General features: G+C 33.0%; 1 protein-coding gene across 6 annotated transcripts in view; it reads right to left on the reverse strand.

Annotated features, from left to right (window-relative positions):
• The window catches only part of LOC127717694 (advillin-like), a 70,837-nt gene that overhangs the window by 41,649 nt on the left and 5,964 nt on the right, over positions 1-23,224 (reverse strand). For 5 of the 6 annotated variants that reach the window (XM_052223447.1, XM_052223449.1, XM_052223444.1 and 2 more), the window contains exon 2: positions 2,660-2,765. In XM_052223447.1, the coding sequence (XP_052079407.1) occupies positions 2,660-2,737 (78 nt within the window). In that variant the 5' untranslated portion in view covers positions 2,738-2,765. Of the gene's footprint in view, positions 1-2,659; positions 2,766-11,988; positions 12,033-23,224 lie in introns of those variants that run through there. The other variant, XM_052223448.1, reaches the window with a different exon arrangement.

Raw genomic sequence — 23,224 nt, forward strand, 5'->3', positions numbered from 1 at the left:
CATAATGTTCAAACAAGAATGTGTCCATAGTACACGGATGCCCTACTCGCACTATCATTTTCTATGTTCAGTGGACCGTGAAATTGGGGTCAAAATTAGAAAGATCATATCATAGGGAACATGTGTACTAAGTTTCAAGTTGATTGGACTTCAACTTCACCAAAAACTACCTTGACCAAAAACTTTAAACCTGAAAAACTTTAACCTGAAGCGGGACAGACAGACGGACGGACAAATGGACGCACAGACCGAAAAACATAATGCCCCTAGGTAGGGCATAAAAAATTGGCATTGTTGACAGATCTATGATAGTCTGCTAAATTTGTACACAGCTTTCTCTCGACATGGACCAATTAAGAACTTGACATATTGTTTAAACACTTGGGGGCTCTAGTCCAGTGCACCCCCCTTTTAGGTCACAAGGTCATGTTTAAAATTTGCCTGAGGTCACCAGGTCACTTTTTAGCAATCAAAACATTCAAATAAAACTGTTTTGAACATTTTTATGGTCATATATCCTTTTAAATGTGACATAAAGTTGCAAGGTCTCCCCTCAAAACCCCCAAGGTCACAGGTCGGATTTGATCATGTATGAACCATACACTTGTTTATTGTTTGAAATGGTATACTATAAGTACAGAAATTGTTGCCTGCATTTATTACTGCTATTTTTGAAAAATGAACCAAATGCGAGATTAATTATTGTGATTTCAGAAAAATCTGCATAAAAGATATAAATGTATCAGATCTCAGAATGCGAGTTCTTATGATTGCGATTCTTACCCAGTCACATTATTTGCATTAATAAAAATCTGGCAATAATTTCTGAATCTTAACAGTATTGACCTCTTTCTGAATCTAACAGTATTGACCTCTAGATGTGTCGTAGTCTATTGTACATCTTTTGGTTGAGTGTCTCGTTGTTGTATACCCCACATCTATGTATATTCAAATCCAAACATATTTATATTTCCTTTTACTATATTAGGTAACAAGTATTTTTAACACACAGAAATGTCGACTAAACAGAAATTTAAATGACTTCAACTTGCACCCAGTTATACTCAAGCGTTTCAAATTTGATCAGCCCACAGACCTGAGTTAATGAAAATGAAATTTCTGTCTAATAGATTGAGGTTATGGCCTGATTTTCAGACAGTGGTTATTCTAAACCTATGGTTCTTATTTTTGAGATGTAAGATGTCTTGAAAATTGTTTATCATTAAAGATAACAGCAAATATTCATGATACAATCTGCACATTTTATTCTTTTGGCCTTATGTAATGAACCTTTACCCCTCTGGAATATCACAATGAATTAATGCTTACCAATTCCTATTACAATACTTTACTATACTAATACTGAGAAGTACTGCTAGAATTAGCTTAAGTACTTAGTACTGATCGCAAAAACTCTTTGAGGGGTATATAGCTGACCTGTTGCAAGGCAAATTTTCTGACCCTATTCAATATACACTATTTTCCCAATGGCTTTCAAATTTCCAACCCTAAAACATCCCAGTCAACCCACTTTCCAGAACCTATAAACTGCAGTAATTGTTCTTGTCATGAATATACCTGAAATATTTGTCACTGGATTTTACACAAACAACAACAATCAACCAATTATGAAGTGTTGTTTCTGAAGTCTCACTTTTTCTCATAATACATTTATAATACTTGAGAACAGTATTTAAAGGGTTACTTAGAAATACATCTGACTTCTTTTATTCCAAGGGGACCTGATAAAAACCATCTAGGGTGACATCCATTTAATCAGCTGTCAACAGTGCCCCCTACCTAGTTCTATCCTATCCTTATCCTAACCTACTGAACCCCAAAAATACCTCCTTCTAAAGAAAAAGGCAAGGGGACCTGATATAGACCATCTAGGACTACATGCATTCATAAACTGTCAACTACCCCCCTAGTTCTATCTTACCCTTACTATCTGAACCCCAAAAATACTGTCCCGCCCTAGAAAAAGAAAAGAAAAAGCTAGGGAACCTGAAGAAAACCCATCTAGGACTACATGCTATTTATAAACTGTCACACTCTAATTTTATTGTATCTTTACCCTAACCAACTGAGCCCTATAGATACTGACCCCCTTACAGAAAAAGCCCTATATACATGATATGCATCCTATATATGTCTTAAATCAAAGGTAATCCTGATTCAAGATATACAAGGCCTTAATGAACCTATGATTTACTTATCATTTCACTTTTCATTATCAATTTTGATGACCTGTCCCCATGCAAGATATTCAAGGCCTTTATGAACCTATGATTTACTTAATATTACACTTTTCATAATCAATTTTGATGACCTGTCCCCACGCATTTTACAATATAAATTGTGTAGTCTATTTAAAAAAGTTCAGAAATTAATGGCATTCGAAGGTAGTGAGTAAATATGAAACACTTAATCAAATAGCCTATGTAATGTATTTATTTAAATTTTATAAAAACCTGTTTATTAAAATCCATTGACCCCACCTTTGACAATTACCACTGAAAAATAAGATTTGTAATGCAACTTTGATATGTAATAATCAATGCCACGCCTCTATATTTCAACTTACCGACACAAATATTTTTACAAATTAATTCACACTAAAGCTTTTTTAATTGAAAGACTAACATAAAAACTGTACCTCTATTCTCCATATATGAAACACTGACTTTTTACTCCGAGGGTCAATTACACGGAAGGCTGCATCAACGTTAGCCATTTTTCTAAAGTTCTTCTATATTCCAATTCTACAAAATAGTAAATGTAATAATCATAAACTACCGGTCAAAGGCGTAAATATTTTCGTAGGTGAATGAATTATAAATAGATTGTGTTCAATGAAGCATGGTGTTACAGAAAACCACCTTGTATTACAAGAAACACTTGTATTTACCTGTGCGTACAGGTATTTAAGGTAAACGATTGACTTAACCAATCATGCAATTAAGACTATATAAGGAATGTGTAAAGATGAATCGTCAGATAAACAGTGGTATTTAGATTTTTCACTGACCGTTGGTCAAACAGTTGATTATGTCATTAGGTCATAATTTAAATACAAACTTAATGAAATATCCTTGGGTTATTGAACTAAGTGTTGACTAAAGTGAAGATATCGGTCTATCTCCCAAGAAAAGCTCAGTTTGATATCAATTCATTAAATATTTTAACTCATATGTTCATGAATGAAAGCGAAATCAATAAAATAATTAGCATGCCTGCAGCTTCTATACAGTATAACTTAATATGGCTTTGGATAAAACATGCTTATGTTGGCACTGTGGGTTTCCCTGAGAGCATGAAGTATTGTACAGCCATGGCCAACACCTTGTTTTTTTTCCCATAATTAATAAAAAATAATTGAGAATTCAATTTAAATCAATTTTAATGCCTAATGATTTTTTCAAAAATTTGTATGGAAAAACTGCATGAACTAGCTATTAGGCAGAAAAAATGAGATTCAAATTGACCTTTTAATATCTTATCAGTCAGTCTATGGCTGTTGAAAATACTTGACACAAGTACATGTATAAAGCATTAAAATCTTTACCACCTACATCATGTACATAAACAGCTAATTAAACTTTTCTAGACTCTGGTCAAAGTATAGCTAAACATGTTGTATAGAGACTTAAGTCTATTGTTGAAGATTGGTACATGTAACAAATGATTTAGTAAAAGCTTTGTGATGTATTTATATACCTGTAAAATATTAAAGCATGTGGTAGAATTTGTATTGCATTGAACATAGAACTCGCATTTTATATTCCGAGTGCATTATTTGAGTACCGTCGTGTTTTCTGAAATCAGTAATCATCCCTTTTCAAATCATGTGTGCATATATACTGATTTGACCAACATCTTCATTAAATAAGCAAACACAATCATTTCTGAATTTACCGTAATAAAAAAGGCCTCTTGTAATAATTTAAGTGCATGTTATTCAATAACTTCTACAGCATTTGGTCTCCAGGCCTTTAATATGTTGTTTCATTGACAATCATACCATCATCTTCTTATTCTTATTTGTAATTCAAAAATAATTGTTAAACATTTTTTTTCAAAAGGTCAACAACATTTAAACAATACTGTGATGACCTTTCACACCTGACGACAGGTAGATTATCTACATTATAAATAATTAGTTATGTCTTCAGGCCTAATGTGACATTTTGATGGGACTTTTATGACCTGTGATGTCTGGCCTAGTTAGTCTCGGTTTATATGTTTATGTTGGTCCAGAGTTAATATTAAAACTCCTGTAAAAAGTAGCAATGGCTTTTTCGTTCTCATTTTAAGTTTACCATAACAGCTGTACATACATCGTAGATGAGACAAGATCTCTTTTTGAATTACCCTTCATAAAAATCTCTTCTTAATTAAATTATTCTGTGAACAGATTTAGACAAAGAGTTTCAAGAGGATTTCTTTCCAAAAAAGGCTTTTTTCATTTAAGAAGAACAGTATTTACAGTTCAAACTTAATAATGTTCATCTAATGTTCTCTAGTAATACTACGAAGTTTTTCATTAGATTTATAGCATTTACTTTTAGAAAAACATCAAATTTCTACTGATTTATGTCACTACAGAACAGTTGGGTAGTTCAAATTCCATCATCTCGCCAAGGGTTTTAACCCACGTAAATTGGACCTTAAATTTTGTAGAAAATATATATTGTATGCAAGTTTAGAACTATGATGAACCAGAATTAAGGACAGACACACTCCACTTAATGGTGGGCCAAGGAAACTATCTAAAAAATTCTCCCACTCTGACCTCGGAAAATTATATTTTTTAAAATTCCCAAAATATATCATGATTTATTCCTAGACGACAAATTTATGAATTTTATCAGATTTTGGTGAAAATGTTTTCTCCTAAATCAATATTCATATGACATTATAACATGGTCGTTTACAGCTCAATTTCTTTTCTATATTGTTACACACATTTTAAGAAGTAATGTATACATGTATACTAGAGCCTAAAAATCCTCTTATTACAATTCTAAAGATTATATATATTATTACAGTAATTATGACGTCTTACATCATATATAATGAATGAATTACCAAAGGGGTTAAAATCTAGTATGATCTTAACAAATGTTAAAAGAGATATCCAATGAAATATACACTGATATAAAAAATATGTTCTATTATTACAGGATTTAAACTTGTTTAAATAATGGTCCATTCATGTACACTTTTAATGTAAATGAGCAGCCAGTTGGAACAAAATGGCCTCAGGACTTTTTTCATATTTGTTTTTCATTTTTGTCAACGCAAACATTGAATCAAATGCTTGTTTTTTAAACAATATATGTACTACATGTAACATACATTAGATTGAAACATACTAACACACCCATGCACTATAATAGGTCCAGTAAAATTGTGACAAATGGATAAAAAAATCCTCTATTCCATTTACATAAATGTACATGTACCAATGTCAGTCTAATTTAGGTCTCAAGCATGCTTTATTAGTACATTTACTTACAGTACTATGCACAAAACACTGAGCATAATAAATATAATAAGATGTGGTATGAGTGCCAATGAGGCAACTATCCATCCAAGTCACAATTTGTAAAAGTAAACCATTATAGGTCAAAGTACAGCCTTCAACACAGAGCCTTGGCTCACACCGAACAGCAAGCTATAAAGGTCCCCAAAAATGACTCGTGTAAAACCATTCAAACAGGAAAACCAACAGTCTTATCTACAATGTATATAATAAACGAGAAACGAGAAACACATCTACAAACGACAACCACTGAACATCAGGTTCCTGACTTAGGACAGGTGCAAACAAATGCAGCGGGTTTTAACGTTTTAATAGGCGAGCATGCTTTATTGGTACATTTACTTATAGTACTATGTACAAAACACTGAGCATAATAGCTTATATATAAAGGATCATGTTTGAGGCATGCTTTAAGCTTGCTTTCATTAAAATGACCCCTAAAAGTTTGGTAAATGCTACTGCTCATGTGCTGACAAATTGGTTGGAAATTCCAAACTTTTATTTATATATACCATATTCAAAGAGTCTTGTTTAAAGCTTCAAGCATGCTCTAAGTCTATTGTACTCTCATTATATGTACATGACACTGATAATGTACTGATAACAGATGCTTTAGGCTTGCTTTCAATAATAATTATATACATTTGTGCATTTACATATATTTTATCATGTGATCTGAAATACTGATTCTCATGAACCATGAAAATGAGCTCAAGGTCAAGTTAACTATGTACAATGTTTCGTTAATAAGACTAAATTATTATCTTATAAAATATGAGACAAGAGTTACCGTAGAGGAATTTAAAAGTCCATATTATTTTCATAATATTTCCTTTTTAGTAATCAGATACACATATTTGCCAGAAATCGTTAGCTCCAAATTGGGTAGGAATTTGTAAATTTTTAAAAGTACTACATGTATTTGAAAAAGTTTGAATTGGAAAAAACTGGTACCAGATGGCATTGAATGTGAGGTAAAGGGTAGGGATCCCTACTAGCACGGTTAGAGAGACTTAGTGCATCTCGCAATGATCATAGTTGGCCTTTTTGACTTATAAGAATCTGAGATAAATGTGGATAGTGTCCACATGTGGACACAGATGATGCCCCCGCTTGCATATCATATAGTTATAAAGGGACATAACTGAAGAACGGTAAAAGTGACGCTACCCAAATTTGAACTTGATCTGAGTTTTGTGGTAATGAATATTGTGTATAGGTTTCATAATGTTTGGTTGGGGCAAACTTAAGTTATAGAATGGAAACTAAAAATTTTGCAATCTTTCAATTTATAAAGGGGCATAACTCAATAATGGTTAAAGTGACACTACCCAAATTCAACTTGATCTGTGTTTTATCAGTGGAGTCAAAATTAAACATTGCATTGTATAAAGTATTAATTGTAGTTAATTCAACTTTAATCATGGACAAAGGAAGATAACTCCAATTTTAATAAAAATTACTTGATATTTAGAAGAAAATAAAAATTTTGCAATTTTTCCATTTATAAAGGGGCATAACTTCAGAACGGTTAAAGTGACGCCACCAATATTCAAACTTGATCTGTGTTTTGTGATAATAAGCATTGTGTATAAGTTGCATAAAATTTGGTTGAGGCAAACTCAAGTTAGAGAACGGAAACCAATTTTGAACGTACGGACGGACGTACAGACGGACAAGGGTAAAACTTAATACCCCCTCCGCTACGGCGGGGGCATAAAAATGACTCAATCATAAATTAATATGTCTTTATTGTCAGATTTAGTCATAATACCGTCAGATTCAGTCATAATACATTCAAATTTAGTCATAATATGGTCAGATGGTCTTTTCAGACTCAATACCTTAATTGATTGTAAAGACTTAATAAATATACATGGTGTTTTCCGTAAAGATATTACCTTAATACTGTGATAAGGTACTTATTTTTATTCAAATGTTCACAAATCTAAAGGCAGAGTTGTTTCAGTCATTGAACCATGAAACTGAGGTCAAGGCCATCTGTCTTATTTGAAATCTTCAGATCAAAAGACATTTCACACAAAATATTGATTGCCTATTGACTAGTATAAAAATAAAGAGATGTGATATGATTGCCAATGAGACAACTATCCATCATAGTTCAAATGAAGTGGATGTAAGCAATTAAAGCAACTGTACGGCCTTCAACAATAGGTCTTCTACACTCAAGCTCGAAAACAATGTGTCTTCAGAGGTAAGACAAAAATGTTGGTCAACACTTTAAAAAAAAGTCAAAATAATAAAACAATCAAAAAGTTAACTTTTGAAAATATTCAGCTTCTGATATAAAATTAACTTGTTCTTTTGACACATTTAGTCTAGATCTGTTGCATGCTGCAATGCATTACATTACAAAGTAAAGTATGCTCTTTTTGGGAATTTCTACACGAAAACAAACAATTTCAACCAATTATCAATTATAATGACCAGACCAAAGACCAATGATAACATGTACTTTAAAACGGAGATATGTATCCTCCTGAAATATTTCTATCACAATGAGATCTGACTAACATAACCACAATTTCCTTATATGGTCATCTTAACGATCTTATGATTAATTTTTGTATGAATCCAACTATCTAATCGACAACAAGAAAATTACCATCGGTTTTTTGTTCCAAAAGCTAATAAACAAGCCATGAAACAGGTAAATCAAACAAAAACACCAAGTATTGACGTCCCCTGTATGATTTCTCCCATCTTTAACAAGTTTTTGCAATCTCATTAGCTTTCCATATTTACATGTGAAACATCTAATGTCATCCATCTAAAATATCAAATTAGTCTGTCATAAATGATATATAAATATCATCAATATATGGCTGAGTCAATCAACTGATTCTATTGATACAATTGTAAAACTAACGGTTTTAATTATGCCAAATTAATAGGATGAATAAGTTATGATAGGGCCGTGGGTTAAAACAACAGAAGGAAAAACACATAATTGTTTGATGACTGTATTGTTTTAAGACTTAATGAATTACAAAAATGTTACAATAATTTGCTTATAGAGATGGGTTTGAATTTAAAAAAAAAAAAACATTTGTTCAAACTTCAAACATATATTACCATGGATTATGTTTTAATTGTCATATCCACAAATAATTTGTTTGATAGAAATGATAGAATGAAAAAATGTGAAATTTTGTAGAGATACCCAAGGCCAAAAATAAAATTTAAATTGTTTGATGTTGCCTACCTACCCACCTAAAAAGCAGCCTCACCAAAAAAATTTTATGACACAAATCGTTTCAATTTTTTTTTTAAAGATTTTTTTCTGCTCTAACATCGTTTTCTTGTCAGAAACATGTGACTTATGTTGTTGGCTAAAAAAAAAACGAAATCCCTACCGTAACCTACCTAACCCTATGAGGCATGGGTAGGCAACTTCAAACAAATTATTTTTAAGGGTGGCCTAATATGCAAATAAGTTGAATGAAACCTTTTCAAAAATATAGATAATATATCTTCATCAACTCAAAGTAAAATAATTTCAATCATAATTGCAAAATTGTGGAGGCCATCTAAAATACAGATGGGTTAGGGTCACTGATTGGTTGATTGATTGATAGAGCCCTGTTTAATGTTCAAAGATAAATATTACATGAATACTCAGAAAAATTTCATTGAAATGCATGCCCCTTCTTTAATGTACTCGACACGTGCAGTTTTTAAATTGTAGTCAACTTTGTAACATTCAATAGCATATATGTTTTTTCTATCCACAAACTTTACTATGATTGATTGTTTCTTGCTTAATGTCCAGTGGCAAATATTTCAAACATTTTCAGGACAAGAACAACTCATTATAATAGGTCAGCACTCACCCTACAAGAGGCATTTAAATTATAATTCTGACTGTGGATAATACTGCAACTTATTACAGTCTTAATGTACACACAACTACAAATGTGAACTTTACATATATACACACTGATATTATGTAAACTGTGTATAATTTTTGTACCCTATATATATTTTTCTGAACTACACTGTTGTAAATATTTTGACTGATTGATTGATTCAGGTGTTTAATTCAACTTTTAACGCTTATTGCTATTTTGTGGCGATCAGTTTTTGTTGGTGGAGGAATGGGGAGTGCCCAGGGAGAACCACTGACCTTTGGCAAGAAAACGGACAATCATAGTCATTTAAGATTGGAGTCGAACTCCCAATCTCAGTGTTGACAGGCTAGTGATAGAACAGTAGTTGGACTTAACAGTTACATGACTTAGACCACTTGGCCACATAAATATTTTGAACCCTGCATATCTTCATTTAACCTTTTATTATATATACATTTGTATGTCAATAATTCACAACTGAATATCAATTTATTACCACAACAAATTCTATCTATCTTTTCAACATCCCTCTCTTTTTTAAATCCCTAAAGACAATCACACATACACAGACATTTAGTTTCTGGCTATAAATATTTTGTTAATAATCTTAATGGTTTTAGGATGGATCAACTTGTCAACAAACCGTCAATCATATAGAAATTATCATATAGAATTATGATAAAATAAACAAAATTTTGTTGACAAATTGATAGCAAAGGTGATTATGTACAATAAATGTTTTTACACTGTCTGTTTACAATATGGATATAGAATAGGTGTAAATACTTGTACATATCTAGTATTACTATGCTTGACATGCTTTTAATGGTAGTATATTTACACGTCGTATCAATGTGCTATCTATTCATTTATTTTTCATGGGTATCAATTATCGTGGATCGAGGACAACCTGTATTCTGGTGGATCAAGGAAATCTTGTATTTTCGTGGATATGTTTCATTTTGTGTTTTTTCCAAAGTCTGTGCATACAAGCCTATAAAAAATATCTACTTCATTGAACATTATATAATTAACACATAGCTGAGAGGGTGACATAGAGCAGATTGTTACCCCGAGAAATATCTACTTCATTGAACATTTAAATTTGTTGTTTACCTATACCCACAAAATCCACAAAAACTGGTACCCCAAAAATAATAATAAATCCACAAAAACTGGTACCCCACAAATATAATAATAAATCCACAGTATTTTTTAAAGATAAGGTTTTTACAGAGGGCTAGGGGATGAATGTCAAAGGACAACAAAACCAGCTGGGAACCAGCAATTACCATTCATATTGTTTCTAAATGTAGATATATGTATTCTATCTTAATTGCTGAATTTTTATAACATTTCTTAAATGTTGTTATTTTGTTATTCGGAAACAGTTATAAGGCTACAAAGATCAACTTCGACAAAAATAGAATAGAAGGTGTACATCCTGTAGCTTAATAAGATGCCATTTGGAGGCAAAGACTCTCTCAAAGTTGTAGTGAAATCTTGTTAATTGGTTTAGATGTATCAGTTGCAAATTACAAGGCAACAGTCAGTATACATTATACCCAGTTTACCAATCTTTACTAAGCAGGTTATAATAAGCTCAAGCAAGCATATTTTGGCATTGCACACAAGGTCATTTTTGTCCTAGGCCAGTTACAAAATGTATGAAGTCTTTACACTAAACCATTGGATATGTAATGATTGATATCTTAGTTTGGGAACCATAATTTATCTATTAGTTGTAAATGACTTTGAACTACATGTAGCTTTCAGTAAGAGTGAATACTGTTAAAAAGAAACTATGTCTCTTGAATCTTTTTGTCAGTTTTTTTTTGTGATTTGTGTCTATCTGATTAGTCAATTAAGTCTTTTTTAACTAAATTTTATAGTTTGTCCAACTATTGTGCTATTACACGAGTGATTTTTATATAAGTGCATGTAATGTCAATAAAAGGACTTCAGGGGTAAACATCAATGAGACAGTAATCCAACAACAAATGTACACCAAACATAAGACATTATGTAGTATTTGTATCATAGGTTCACTTCTTTCCTATGTGACAACCCCTTCCTTTATCCTCCATACTCTTAAACGAAATTTAAATGAATTAAACAGAGCAACATTCCAATGTAATCAACAAGTTTCCACAAATAAAAAAACAAAACAAAATAAACCACATATCATGTGACAAAAACAACAATGTCTCTTACAATTAAATACATGTTAGAATGAGGCAAGCCATGTGTTTAACAAGTTTACAATACACGTATCTCTCCAGTGCCATCATAGGTCAAGATAAAATTTAAAAACAAATATTAACATACAAAATAGAAACACTGCACAGGAATTATACAGAAAAAAATTGACCGACTTTCATTGAGCATAAATGAAAACTCATATACATTGTAACATGCATAAATTCCCTGCCACAAGCTAAAATCATTTGCATAATCTTTCATAAAGAAAAGTTTTCGCTTAAGTATTTACGATCATGGTGTAATATATGCAAAAAACTTTTCATGTTCAGAATCTGTAAATCAATTTATCTTTATACAAATCCTTACCTGTCAGTAAAAACCTCTTGACCACCAAATCACTCTAATGATCTAGATGACCCTGAATTACAAATCTGACAGCTAGAATTTACCTGAGGTAGGACTTGCTAACTACCCCACCTGACAATGAAGGCATGCAGAGAGGTGTTCTAATTGTAACTGTTTTCATCGTAGCTTTAAGAACTTTCCCACAATCTTAATATACAATTCATCAAAAGGCTATTCCAAACATTAAAAGAAGATTTCGACATTAATGCATCATTTGTACATGTACATGTCTAGTTGGGAAGGGTCCTGAACCTTATCACCTACATCTATGCACAACATGTACTGGTAAATATAGAAATAAGGTCAATATAAGGAGATGTGGCATGATTGCCAATAAGACAACTATCCACAAGAGTTCAAATGACACAGATATAAGCAACTACAGATCAACATCCAACCTTCAACAATGAGCAAAACCCATACTGTATACATGGTCTAATCAGCTTTAGAAGGCCCCAACATGATAAGATCTGAAAAAATTAAAATGAGAAAACCAACAGCCTGATTCAAGAAAAACAATAAACAAACAAATACATGCATGTATCATAATCACGGACAGCAATCAATGACAAGCAATGAATTACAGGTTCCTGACCTAAAACAGACACATGTATAAAGAATGTATCTTACACTGTCTATCATCAAAAACCTCCAGGAAATCCCTATAACGCTAAAGTATAATGGAAATAAATGGAGAACCCGCTTGCATACAACATTATAAAGGGATATAACTCAAGAACAATAAAGTGTATTATGTATAGGTTTCATAATGTTTGGTTGGGGCAAACTTAAGTTACAGAATGGAAACTAAAAATTTTGCAACTTTTCGATTTATAAATGGGCATAACTCTATAATGGTTAAAGTGACACCACCAAAATTCAACTTGATCTGTGTTTTGTGGTAATAAGCATTGTGTATAAGTTTCATAACATTTGGTTGAGGCAACTTAAGTTAGAGAAAGGAAACTAAAAATTTTGCTTTTTTTTTCCATTTATAAAGGGGCATAACTCTAGAACGGTTAAAGTGACGCCACCAAAATTCAAATTTGATCGTTGTTTTGTGGTAATAAGCATTGTGTATAAGTTTCATAACATTTGGTTGAGGCAAACTCAAGTTAGAGAACGAAAAACCAATTTTGGGACGTACGGACGTACGTACAGACGGACAAGGGTAAAACTTAATGCCCCCTCCGCTACGGCGGGTGCCGAAAAAAAATACAAATTTGCATAGTTGCATCATGCAGAGTTTCAAAGATGACAAGAAATGATTGTAACAGGATGCTGTTAGGAAGTCTCCCAAACGAAGCTCACATAATTCGTAATTCCCAGGGTCGCCTGACATTGGGCAACGTCCAGTGAAAATTGGTTTGGTCCAGTAAAGTTATATGCATTAGTGATGCCTGGGGACTAACCTTGTATATCATTCAAATCATCTTGGCATGACAAACCAGAATATATATGGTTTAGGGGTGGGGATCTCGACCATTTACAAGATACTAGAATATTGGGGGTGGGGAGGAACCCCTGGGGACTGGCCCTATACGTCATTCAAATGTTCATTACATGACGAACAGGAATATATATGGTTTAGGGGTGGGGATCTCAACCATTTACAAGATATTAGAACATTGGGGGTGGGGGGTGCTCTGGGGACTGACCGTATACGTCATTCAAATGTTCTAGACATGACAAATAGGAATATATATGGTTTAGGGGTGGGGATCTCAACCATTTACAAGATATTAGAACTTTCTCAAATGGCAGGGGGTCGGGATGACCCCTGGGGACTAACCCTGTATATCATTCAAACCATCTTAGCATGACAAACCAGAATATATATGGTTTAGGGGTGGGGATCTTGACCACTTACAAGATATTAGAACTTTCTTAAATGGCAGGGGGTGGGGGTGAACCCTGGGGACTAACCCTGTATTTCATTTGATGTGCTTTATCATGACAAACCAGAATATATATGGTTTAGGGGTGGGGATCTCGACCATTTACTAGATATTAGAACTTTCTCAAATGGCAGGGGGTCGGGATGACCCCTAGGGACTAACCCTGTATATCATTCAAACCATCTTAGCATGACAAACCAGAATATATATGGTTTAGGGGTGGGGATCTTGACCGCTTACAAGATATTAGAACTTTCTTAAATGGCAGGGGGTTGGGATGACCCCTGGGGACTAACCCTGTATATCATTCAAACCATCTTTGCATGACAAACCAGAATATATACAGTTTAGGGGTGGGGATCTTGACCACTTAAAAGATATTAGAACTTTCTTAACTGGCAGGGGGTGGGTTGACCCCTGGGGCCTAACCCTGTATTTCATTTGATGTGCTTTATCATGACAAACCAGAATATATATGGTTTAGGGGTGGGGATCTCTACCATTTACAAGATATTAGAACTTTCTCAAATGGCAGGGGGTCGGGATGACCCCTGGGGACTAACCCTGTATATCATTCAAACCATCTTCGCATGACAAACCAGAATATATATGGTTTAGGGGTGGGGATCTTGACCACTAAGAAGATATTAGAACTTTCTTAAATGGCAGGGGGTGGGGGTGACCCCTGGGGACTAACCCTGTATTTCATTTGATGTGCTTTATCATGACAAACCAGAATATATATGGTTTAGGGGTGGGGATCTCAACCATTTACAAGATATTAGGACTTTCTCAAATGGTAGGGGGTCGGGATGACCCCTGGGGACTAACCCTGTATATCATTCAAACCATCTTAGCATGATAAACCAGAATATATATGGTTTAGGGGTTGGGATCTTGACCACTTACAAGATATTAGAACTTTCTTAAATGGCAGGGGGTGGGGGTGACCCCTGGGGACTAACCCTGTATTTCATTTGATGTGCTTTATCGTGAAAAACCAGAATATATATGGTTTAGGGGTGGGGATCTCGACCATTTACAAGATATTAGAACTTTCTCAAATGGCAGGGGGTCAGGATGACCCCTGGGGACTAACCCTGTATATCATTCAAACCATCTTAGCATAACAAACCAAAATATATATGGTTTAGGGGTGGGGATCTTGACCACTTACAAGGTATTAGAACTTTCTTAAATGGCAGGGGGTGGGGGTGACCCCTGGGGACTAACCCTGTATTTCATTTAATGGGCTTTATCATTTAGAACATTTTCAATCAAAAAGATTGTGTCTATCACAAACGGTTTTCAATTTATAATCATTTGAAAATTTAAAACTAGAGGCTCTAAAGAGCCTGTGTCGCTCACCTTGGTCTATGTGAATATTAAACAAAGGACGCAGATGGATTCATGACAAAATTGTGTTTTGGTGATGGTGATGTGTTTGTACATCTTAATTTACTGAACATTTTTCCTGCTTACAATTATCTCTATCTATAATTAACTTGGCCCAGTAGTTTCAGAGGAGTAGATTTTTGTAAAAGATTACTAAGATTTACGAAAAAATGGTTAAAAATTGACTATAAAGGGCAATAACTCCTAAAGGGGTCAACTGACAATTTCGGTCATGTTGACTTATTTGTAGATCTTACTTTGCCGACATTTATTGTTTTTTACAGTTTATCTCTATCTATAATAATATTCAAGATAATAACCAAAAACAGCAAAATCACCTTAAAATTACCAATTCAGGGGCAGCAACCCAACAACGGGTTGTCCGATTCATCTGAAAATTTCAGGGCAGATAGATCTTGACCTGATAAACAATTTTACTTCATGTCAGATTTGCTTTAAATGCTTTGGTTTTTGAGTTAAAAGCCAAAAACTGAATTTTACCCCTATGTTCTATTTTTAGCCGTGGCGGCCATCTTGGTTGGTTGACCAGGTCACGCCACACATTTTCAAAACTAGATAACCAAATGATGATTGTGGCCAAGTTTGGTTTAATTTGGCCCAGTTGTTTCAGAGGAGAAGATTTTTGTAAAAGATTACTAAGATTTACGAAAAATGGTTAAAAATTGACTATAAAGGGCAATTACTCCTAAAGGGGTCAACTGACCATTTCGGTTATATTGACTTATTTGTAAATCTTACTTTGCTGAACATTATTGCTGTTTACAGTTTATCTCTATCTATAATAATATTCAAGATAATAACCAAAAACAGCAAAATTTCCTTAAAATTACCAATTCAGGGGCAGCAACCCAATAACGGGTTGTCCGATTCATCTGAAAATTTCAGGGCAGATAGATCTTGACCTGATAAACAATTTTACTTCATGTCAGATTTGCTTTAAATGCTTTGGTTTTTGAGTTAAAAGCCAAAAACTGCATTTTACCCCTATGTTCTATTTTTAGCCGTGGCGGCCATCTTGGTTGGTTGACCAGGTCACGCCACACATTTTTAAAACTAGATAACCAAATGATGATTGTGGCCAAGTTTGGTTTAATTTGGCCACGGAGTTTCAGAGGAGAAGATTTTTGTAAAAGATTACTAAGATTTACGAAAAATTGTTAAAAATTGACTATAAAGGGCAATAACTCCTAAAGGGGTCAACTGACCATTTCAGTCATGTTGACTTATTTGTTAATCTTACTTTGCTGAACATTATTGCTGTTTACAGTTTATCTCTATCTATAATAATATTCAAGATAATAACCAAAAACAGCAAAATTTCCTTAAAATTACCAATTCAGGGGCAGCAACCCAACAACAGGTTGTTCGATTCATCTGAAAATTTCAGGGCAGATAGATCTTGACCTGATAAACAATTTTACTTCATGTCAGATTTGCTCTAAATGCTTTGGTTTTTGAGTTATAAGCCAAAAACTGCATTTTACCCCTATGTTTTATTTTTAGCTGTGGCGGCCATCTTGGTTGGTTGGCCGGGTCACGCCACACATTTTTTAAACTAGATACCCCAATGATGATTGTGGCCAAGTGTGGGTTAATTTGGCCCAGTTGTTTCAGAGGAGAAGATTTTTGTAAAAGATTACTAAGATTTACGAAAAATGGTTAAAAATTGACTATAAAGGGCAATTACTCCTAAAGGGGTCAACTGACCATTTCGGTTATATTGACTTATTTGTAAATCTTACTTTGCTGAACATTATTGCTGTTTACAGTTTATCTCTATCTATAATAATATTCAAGATAATAACCAAAAACAGCAAAATTTCCTTAAAATTACCAATTCAGGGGCAGCAACCCAATAACGGGTTGTCCGATTCATCTGAAAATTTTAAGCCAGATAGATCTTGACCTGATGAACAATTTTACCCCATGTCAGATTTGCTCTTAATGCTTTGGTTTTTGAGTTATAAGCTAAAAACTGCATTTTACCCCTATGTTCTATTTTTAGCCGTGGCGGCCATCTTGGTTGGTTGACCAGGTCACGCCACACATTTTTAAAACTAGATAACCAAATGATGATTGTGGCCAAGTTTGGTTTAATTTGGCCACGGAGTTTCAGAGGAGAAGATTTTTGTAAAAGATTACTAAGATTTACGAAAAATTGTTAAAAATTGACTATAAAGGGCAATAACTCCTAAAGGGGTCAACTGACCATTTCAGTCATGTTGACTTATTTGTTAATCTTACTTTGCTGAACATTATTGCTGTTTACAGTTTATCTCTATCTATAATAATATTCAAGATAATAACCAAAAACAGCAAAATTTCCTTAAAATTACCAATTCAGGGGCAGCAACCCAACAACAGGTTGTTCGATTCATCTGAAAATTTCAGGGCAGATAGATCTTGACCTGATAAACAATTTTACTTCATGTCAGATTTGCTCTAAATGCTTTGGTTTTTGAGTTATAAGCCAAAAACTGCATTTTACCCCTATGTTTTATTTTTAGCTGTGGCGGCCATCTTGGTTGGTTGGCCGGGTCACGCCACACATTTTTTAAACTAGATACCCCAATGATGATTGTGGCCAAGTGTGGGTTAATTTGGCCCAGTTGTTTCAGAGGAGAAGATTTTTGTAAAAGATTACTAAGATTTACGAAAAATGGTTAAAAATTGACTATAAAGGGCAATTACTCCTAAAGGGGTCAACTGACCATTTCGGTTATATTGACTTATTTGTAAATCTTACTTTGCTGAACATTATTGCTGTTTACAGTTTATCTCTATCTATAATAATATTCAAGATAATAACCAAAAACAGCAAAATTTCCTTAAAATTACCAATTCAGGGGCAGCAACCCAATAACGGGTTGTCCGATTCATCTGAAAATTTAAAGCCAGATAGATCTTGACCTGATGAACAATTTTACCCCATGTCAGATTTGCTCTTAATGCTTTGGTTTTTGAGTTATAAGCTAAAAACTGCATTTTACCCCTATGTTCTATTTTTAGCCGTGGCGGCCATCTTGGTTGGTTGACCTGGTCACGCCACACATTTTTAAAACTAGATACCCCAATGATGATTGTGGCCAAGTTTGGTTAAATTTGGCCCAGTAGTTTCAGAGGAGAAGATTTTTGTAAAAGTTTACGGACGACGGACGACGGACGACGGACGCAAAGTGATGAGAAAAGCTCACTTGACCTTTCAGGTCAGGTGAGCTAAAAATAAAATCCCATAGGGTTCTATAGTAAAACCCTCTTTTCTTTTTGCCCCTCAAAGTACCCCTTTATAAACCCCATTGCACAAACAAAACCCTGGTTGCACCACTAGACATGTTAGTCTAGCATATTGTAAAACCCTAAGTTAATCTGACAAGCGGTTTTGGAGAACGGGTGCGGACAAGTTCAAATTTAAAAGCGGCGGAAGAGGAAGAAGAAGAAGAAGAAGAAGAATAATAATAATAATAAGAACTGAGCAAAAACAATAAGTCTTCCCAAACTTCGTTTGGGAGACTTAATTATTAGCCAAGTTCACAATAATTGCTGTGCAATAGGTATCAAACTTATCATTCACTTCTGTCTACAATATAATAATAGAAACAATTAAAGAACAAATGTAAGATGTATCACAATATCTTTTGGTTTGATTTATGATGTTTTTAACCTGTATTTTGAAATTGTTTTGATCCAGATAAGGAAAGTATTTTATCATACTCCTGTCAGTCATTCAATTGAATTTTGTTTTATATAACTTTCATGAAGTCAGTTGTTTGATCAATTTTCAACAAAACTTTCACCATCTGTATTCCTAAATTTTCAATACATCTACTCAAATTTTCTGTTGATAAGCCGCAAAATTGAATTTAAATGCTTAGGTACCTTATATGCAATTTGACTACTTTGTGCAGCATGTAGGGGTGGAATCTTTTTGTTTTAATTAAGAAAAAAACGTATCAAACGTTTACAGCCCAACCATAACCCTTGTTTTGAAAATCAAACCCTATCGTTTTGTAAGTTTAGCTATTGGCATCCAGTGCACTAAGTAAAATAAGAGCCATTGGCTTCCAGTACACTAAGTAAAGTAAGTTTAGTCCTTGACAGTAATACAGTTTACTGACCCATTTATTGCTGTGGTGATGGCAAATTGCCACCACATCCCTGCAACGTAATTCTAAACTTTTAGTGTATAATTAAAGGCTAAGTGGGATTCAGGGGATGAAGTTTACAGCAATTTTTACTGGATACATTTGTACATATTGGTTTTCACAATAAACAATGATAAATATGTACAGTGAAATAAGAACTATTGTAACTAATCGCTCAGACAATTACATGAATTATGAAACAATTTGGTCAATAACATTGTTAACTTGCCCCTAGCTATCATTTTAGTTTACTTTGAGTAAAGGACACGTTCCTTCAATCATTTCAATATACATAGGATTATAGATACATGTATCATGTGTACATATATATATAGTAAACTAATTGTATTTTAAATGAAATATAAATGTATTCTATAAATTTTCAGTCTCCATGATGCAAAATAAAGGATTTACTTTTGAATAAACTTCCTACTAGATCATAAACATTTAATTGACTTGTATATAAATTGTTAAACACTTCTTAAGATATCTCTCTTTTGAACATCTTTTTTTTATCAACCGACTTTTGACTCCGGAGTTTATATTTTTTATTTACCTACATGTACTCTGTGGTTGGACATCCTGGTACTAGGTCAAGCTTAAAATCTGTACAATTTTGGGTGAAATTACTGGTTTAAAGATTTTTTATACAAGACAAAATCATCTGAAAACAGTAAACTTTCCCCTCAAATTGCACTGATTATGTGTTCGATTTTTCTTCTTTTGGTCGCTCTTACTTGACTGAGTGTCAAAATGTCCCACTGCAGAGTAGGTAACCTGTTGAAAAATTATATAATCTGCAGTCAAAAGTCGGTAATATGAAAAAAGTCTATTCAATACAAACATAACATATGGGACGTCAGTTCAGAAATTTTTTTTTCAAGTGTCCAAGCCTTATATTAGAGGAAAACAGTAATTCATTAGACCCATAAGATTCATCCATTTCTTTTTTTATATTAAACAAGACCCATTCAGTTTTTCAAAGTTGAGTACATTAAGTCCCATGTGCAGAGAGGTAAACGGACAGAAAGTCACAGGACAAAAAGTCACAAATATTTTTTTGAAATTGTTTGAATATATAAGAGAAAGTTCATGAAATAATTTCTTTTTACTACATATATTCTTTTTACAGTTAAGGAAATCGTACATAAGCTTTGATAAATGAAGATTTATCAAATTTCAAACATTCAAAGGATAATATATCTTGATACCATGAAGCCATTTAAGTACCAAGCCACATTGACAAATTGTTTTCTTAACAATTATATTTTTTTTTTTCAGAATAAATTTTGTTTAGAAAGTTGCTTTATATATAATAATTCAATAAAAATACAATTCATGTTTTTAAAAATAAGAATTTTCTTATTCAAAGAAAAATAATCTCAAAACTGGATTGTGACTTTTTGTCCTGTGACTTTCTGTCCTAAATTCGTGCAGAGACCAGTGCCTACTATAAAAGGTGTTTGGACTATCTTTGGAGGGTGAATTCTTTATCGAGTCTCGTTACAAGGAACAAAAACACGTCTAGTTTATTTATTTTTTCTTTGTTGATATTGAGGATAATAAGGAATAACTTTTATCAGTTGTACTTCATATGCAAATGATTTACTAATTACAAGAATATACATGCGATTTATTTAATTTATATGAATACAATCGTAGAGACTGACTCAATCCTATAACCCTGGCAATTAAGAGTTTGACATATGTATACATGTTTATATTTTAACATGTTTAAGGACAACTTTTAACATCATTAATTGTTGAAGACCCTGTTCTTGTGGGTTTTTTTTAGTTTTGGAGTTTCTGTAGCATTGCCAAATACCCAACATCTCCGTTAATATTCAAATATGTGAATAATCAAAAGTGTTATCTGCGAAATATTTACATATAAATTAAAGATTCAAAAGAATTTACTGATTAAATATTGACATTGTTGTCATTCTTCTGACCAGTGATTTCTCCTAGGCAGACAAATTCAGATATCATCTTATCATTTAATCAAAAGTCACAAGAAAATGTTTCTTTTATTATGGACTTGTTCATCACATATTGCACAAGTATCTCATGTTTTTCTTTTTTTTTCAAATTTATTTCATTTTTTTTACTTGCTGTTAGGCAAAATTACTAAGTCCATATCCATGTAATCCCAAAGTAAACCCCAGGATTCCTTCAGGTGAAAAACAAAATAGGAGGTGGAAAAGAACATCATGCAAATAAGATTCTGTGAAATAATCACAATTTAAAAAAAAATTCTGTCAAGCTGTCAAAGAGCAGTTGTGGAAACAAAAGTGTGACACGCCAAGGACAAAGAAATGAGTGTAAGTACTCCCCATTCACTTTAAACTGTCCGCTTAAAAAAAGGGATATAATAAATGATATATTATATTTTTTCTGTCAATACCAAACTGGTCCTCACAATTTATCACCGATTAGCAGTTTTTGTTTGTTATCCCTGTTGATTTAAAGATAATATTGGGTTCATATAAATATAACAATTATTAATGGTCCTACGCTTTTAATGATTTTTATATAAAATAACTCAATTATAAAGCTTGTAAAGTTTGTAAATTAAAGTAACACAATGATTTCTATTTACTTTTCCAATATGAATGATTGCGCTTCACTACAGCTAACTAGTATTTTACCAGTACTTCCCAAGGGAAATAATTTGTTTTCAATTGTAATTTTAAAATCAGAGGCTGGCTTTCAGAAGTGAGTAGAAGTCCTACATGTATATTTGTACAAGTTTTTTTTTTTATATTTGAAGGTTTAATACATATATTTACATGTATAAATAAATTTGTCAGATACATTATAAAATTTCTTTATATGGTAAGAATTATCTCCTTAAGGCTTCTCCAAAAACTAAAGTCGTAATGTACAAGTAAATTGGTTACAACACAGGAAATGTTCGAGTTTGAGAAGTCAAAACATGTCTGTAATATTTTCTCTGGTTTCCAATAAATTCATTAATTAGAGTCTAATTTTTTTATCTTAAGAATTGTATAATGAAAGCTAATGGGATCAATTAATGTTAAGTAACTGCAATGGCCTTCAAAAATTGCTTTCTAGAGGCTTGTAAATACACGTTAATAAGCAACATTTTGAAAATAACAGATAAATGAGATTTTTAAATTTTCATTGTCTATGAAATTGTAGTTCAATGAATAGTAAAGATAACTTTCATAGATAGCCAATCAAAATCTGTATGAAAGCAAAGTAGTCCAGAGAAATTCATGAGAGAAGAAAATATGACATTTTTAACTATACATGTAAACCAATCTGGAAGGCCAAGGGAGGTAACCCTACCACAAAATATATATTTACCTGTACCATTTAAAAATGTATTACTCCCGACTGTAGTAAAAAGTTTCTTGGATAGGAGAAAGGTTTCACTATCAGGGAGATATTTGAATAAAACATTCTCATAAAGACAATTATCGCTATTTTGTGTACTTTTCCTTTGATCTTTTTTTTTGTGATCATTTTTTCTATCATTCTACTCGCTTGAGATAGAAAATTATCGTCAGAAATTAAGGGTGCACCTGACAATGTCAACATAAACATCAAAGACGTCATAGGCAAAATAGCGATAAACAGATTATCAAAGGTCTTTCAAGCTCCAGGATGTTTCTAGGCCTCAGCTCATTTCAGTGCTGCGGGTAATCTATAATTACAATATACTAGTACATAATAATAATATGTTTACGTGTATATATCATACTTGATATGAATCCC

This window comes from Mytilus californianus, unplaced genomic scaffold (assembly GCF_021869535.1).
Source record: "Mytilus californianus isolate M0D057914Y unplaced genomic scaffold, xbMytCali1.0.p SCAF_10, whole genome shotgun sequence".
In the NCBI taxonomy this organism is placed as follows: domain Eukaryota; kingdom Metazoa; phylum Mollusca; class Bivalvia; order Mytilida; family Mytilidae; genus Mytilus; species Mytilus californianus.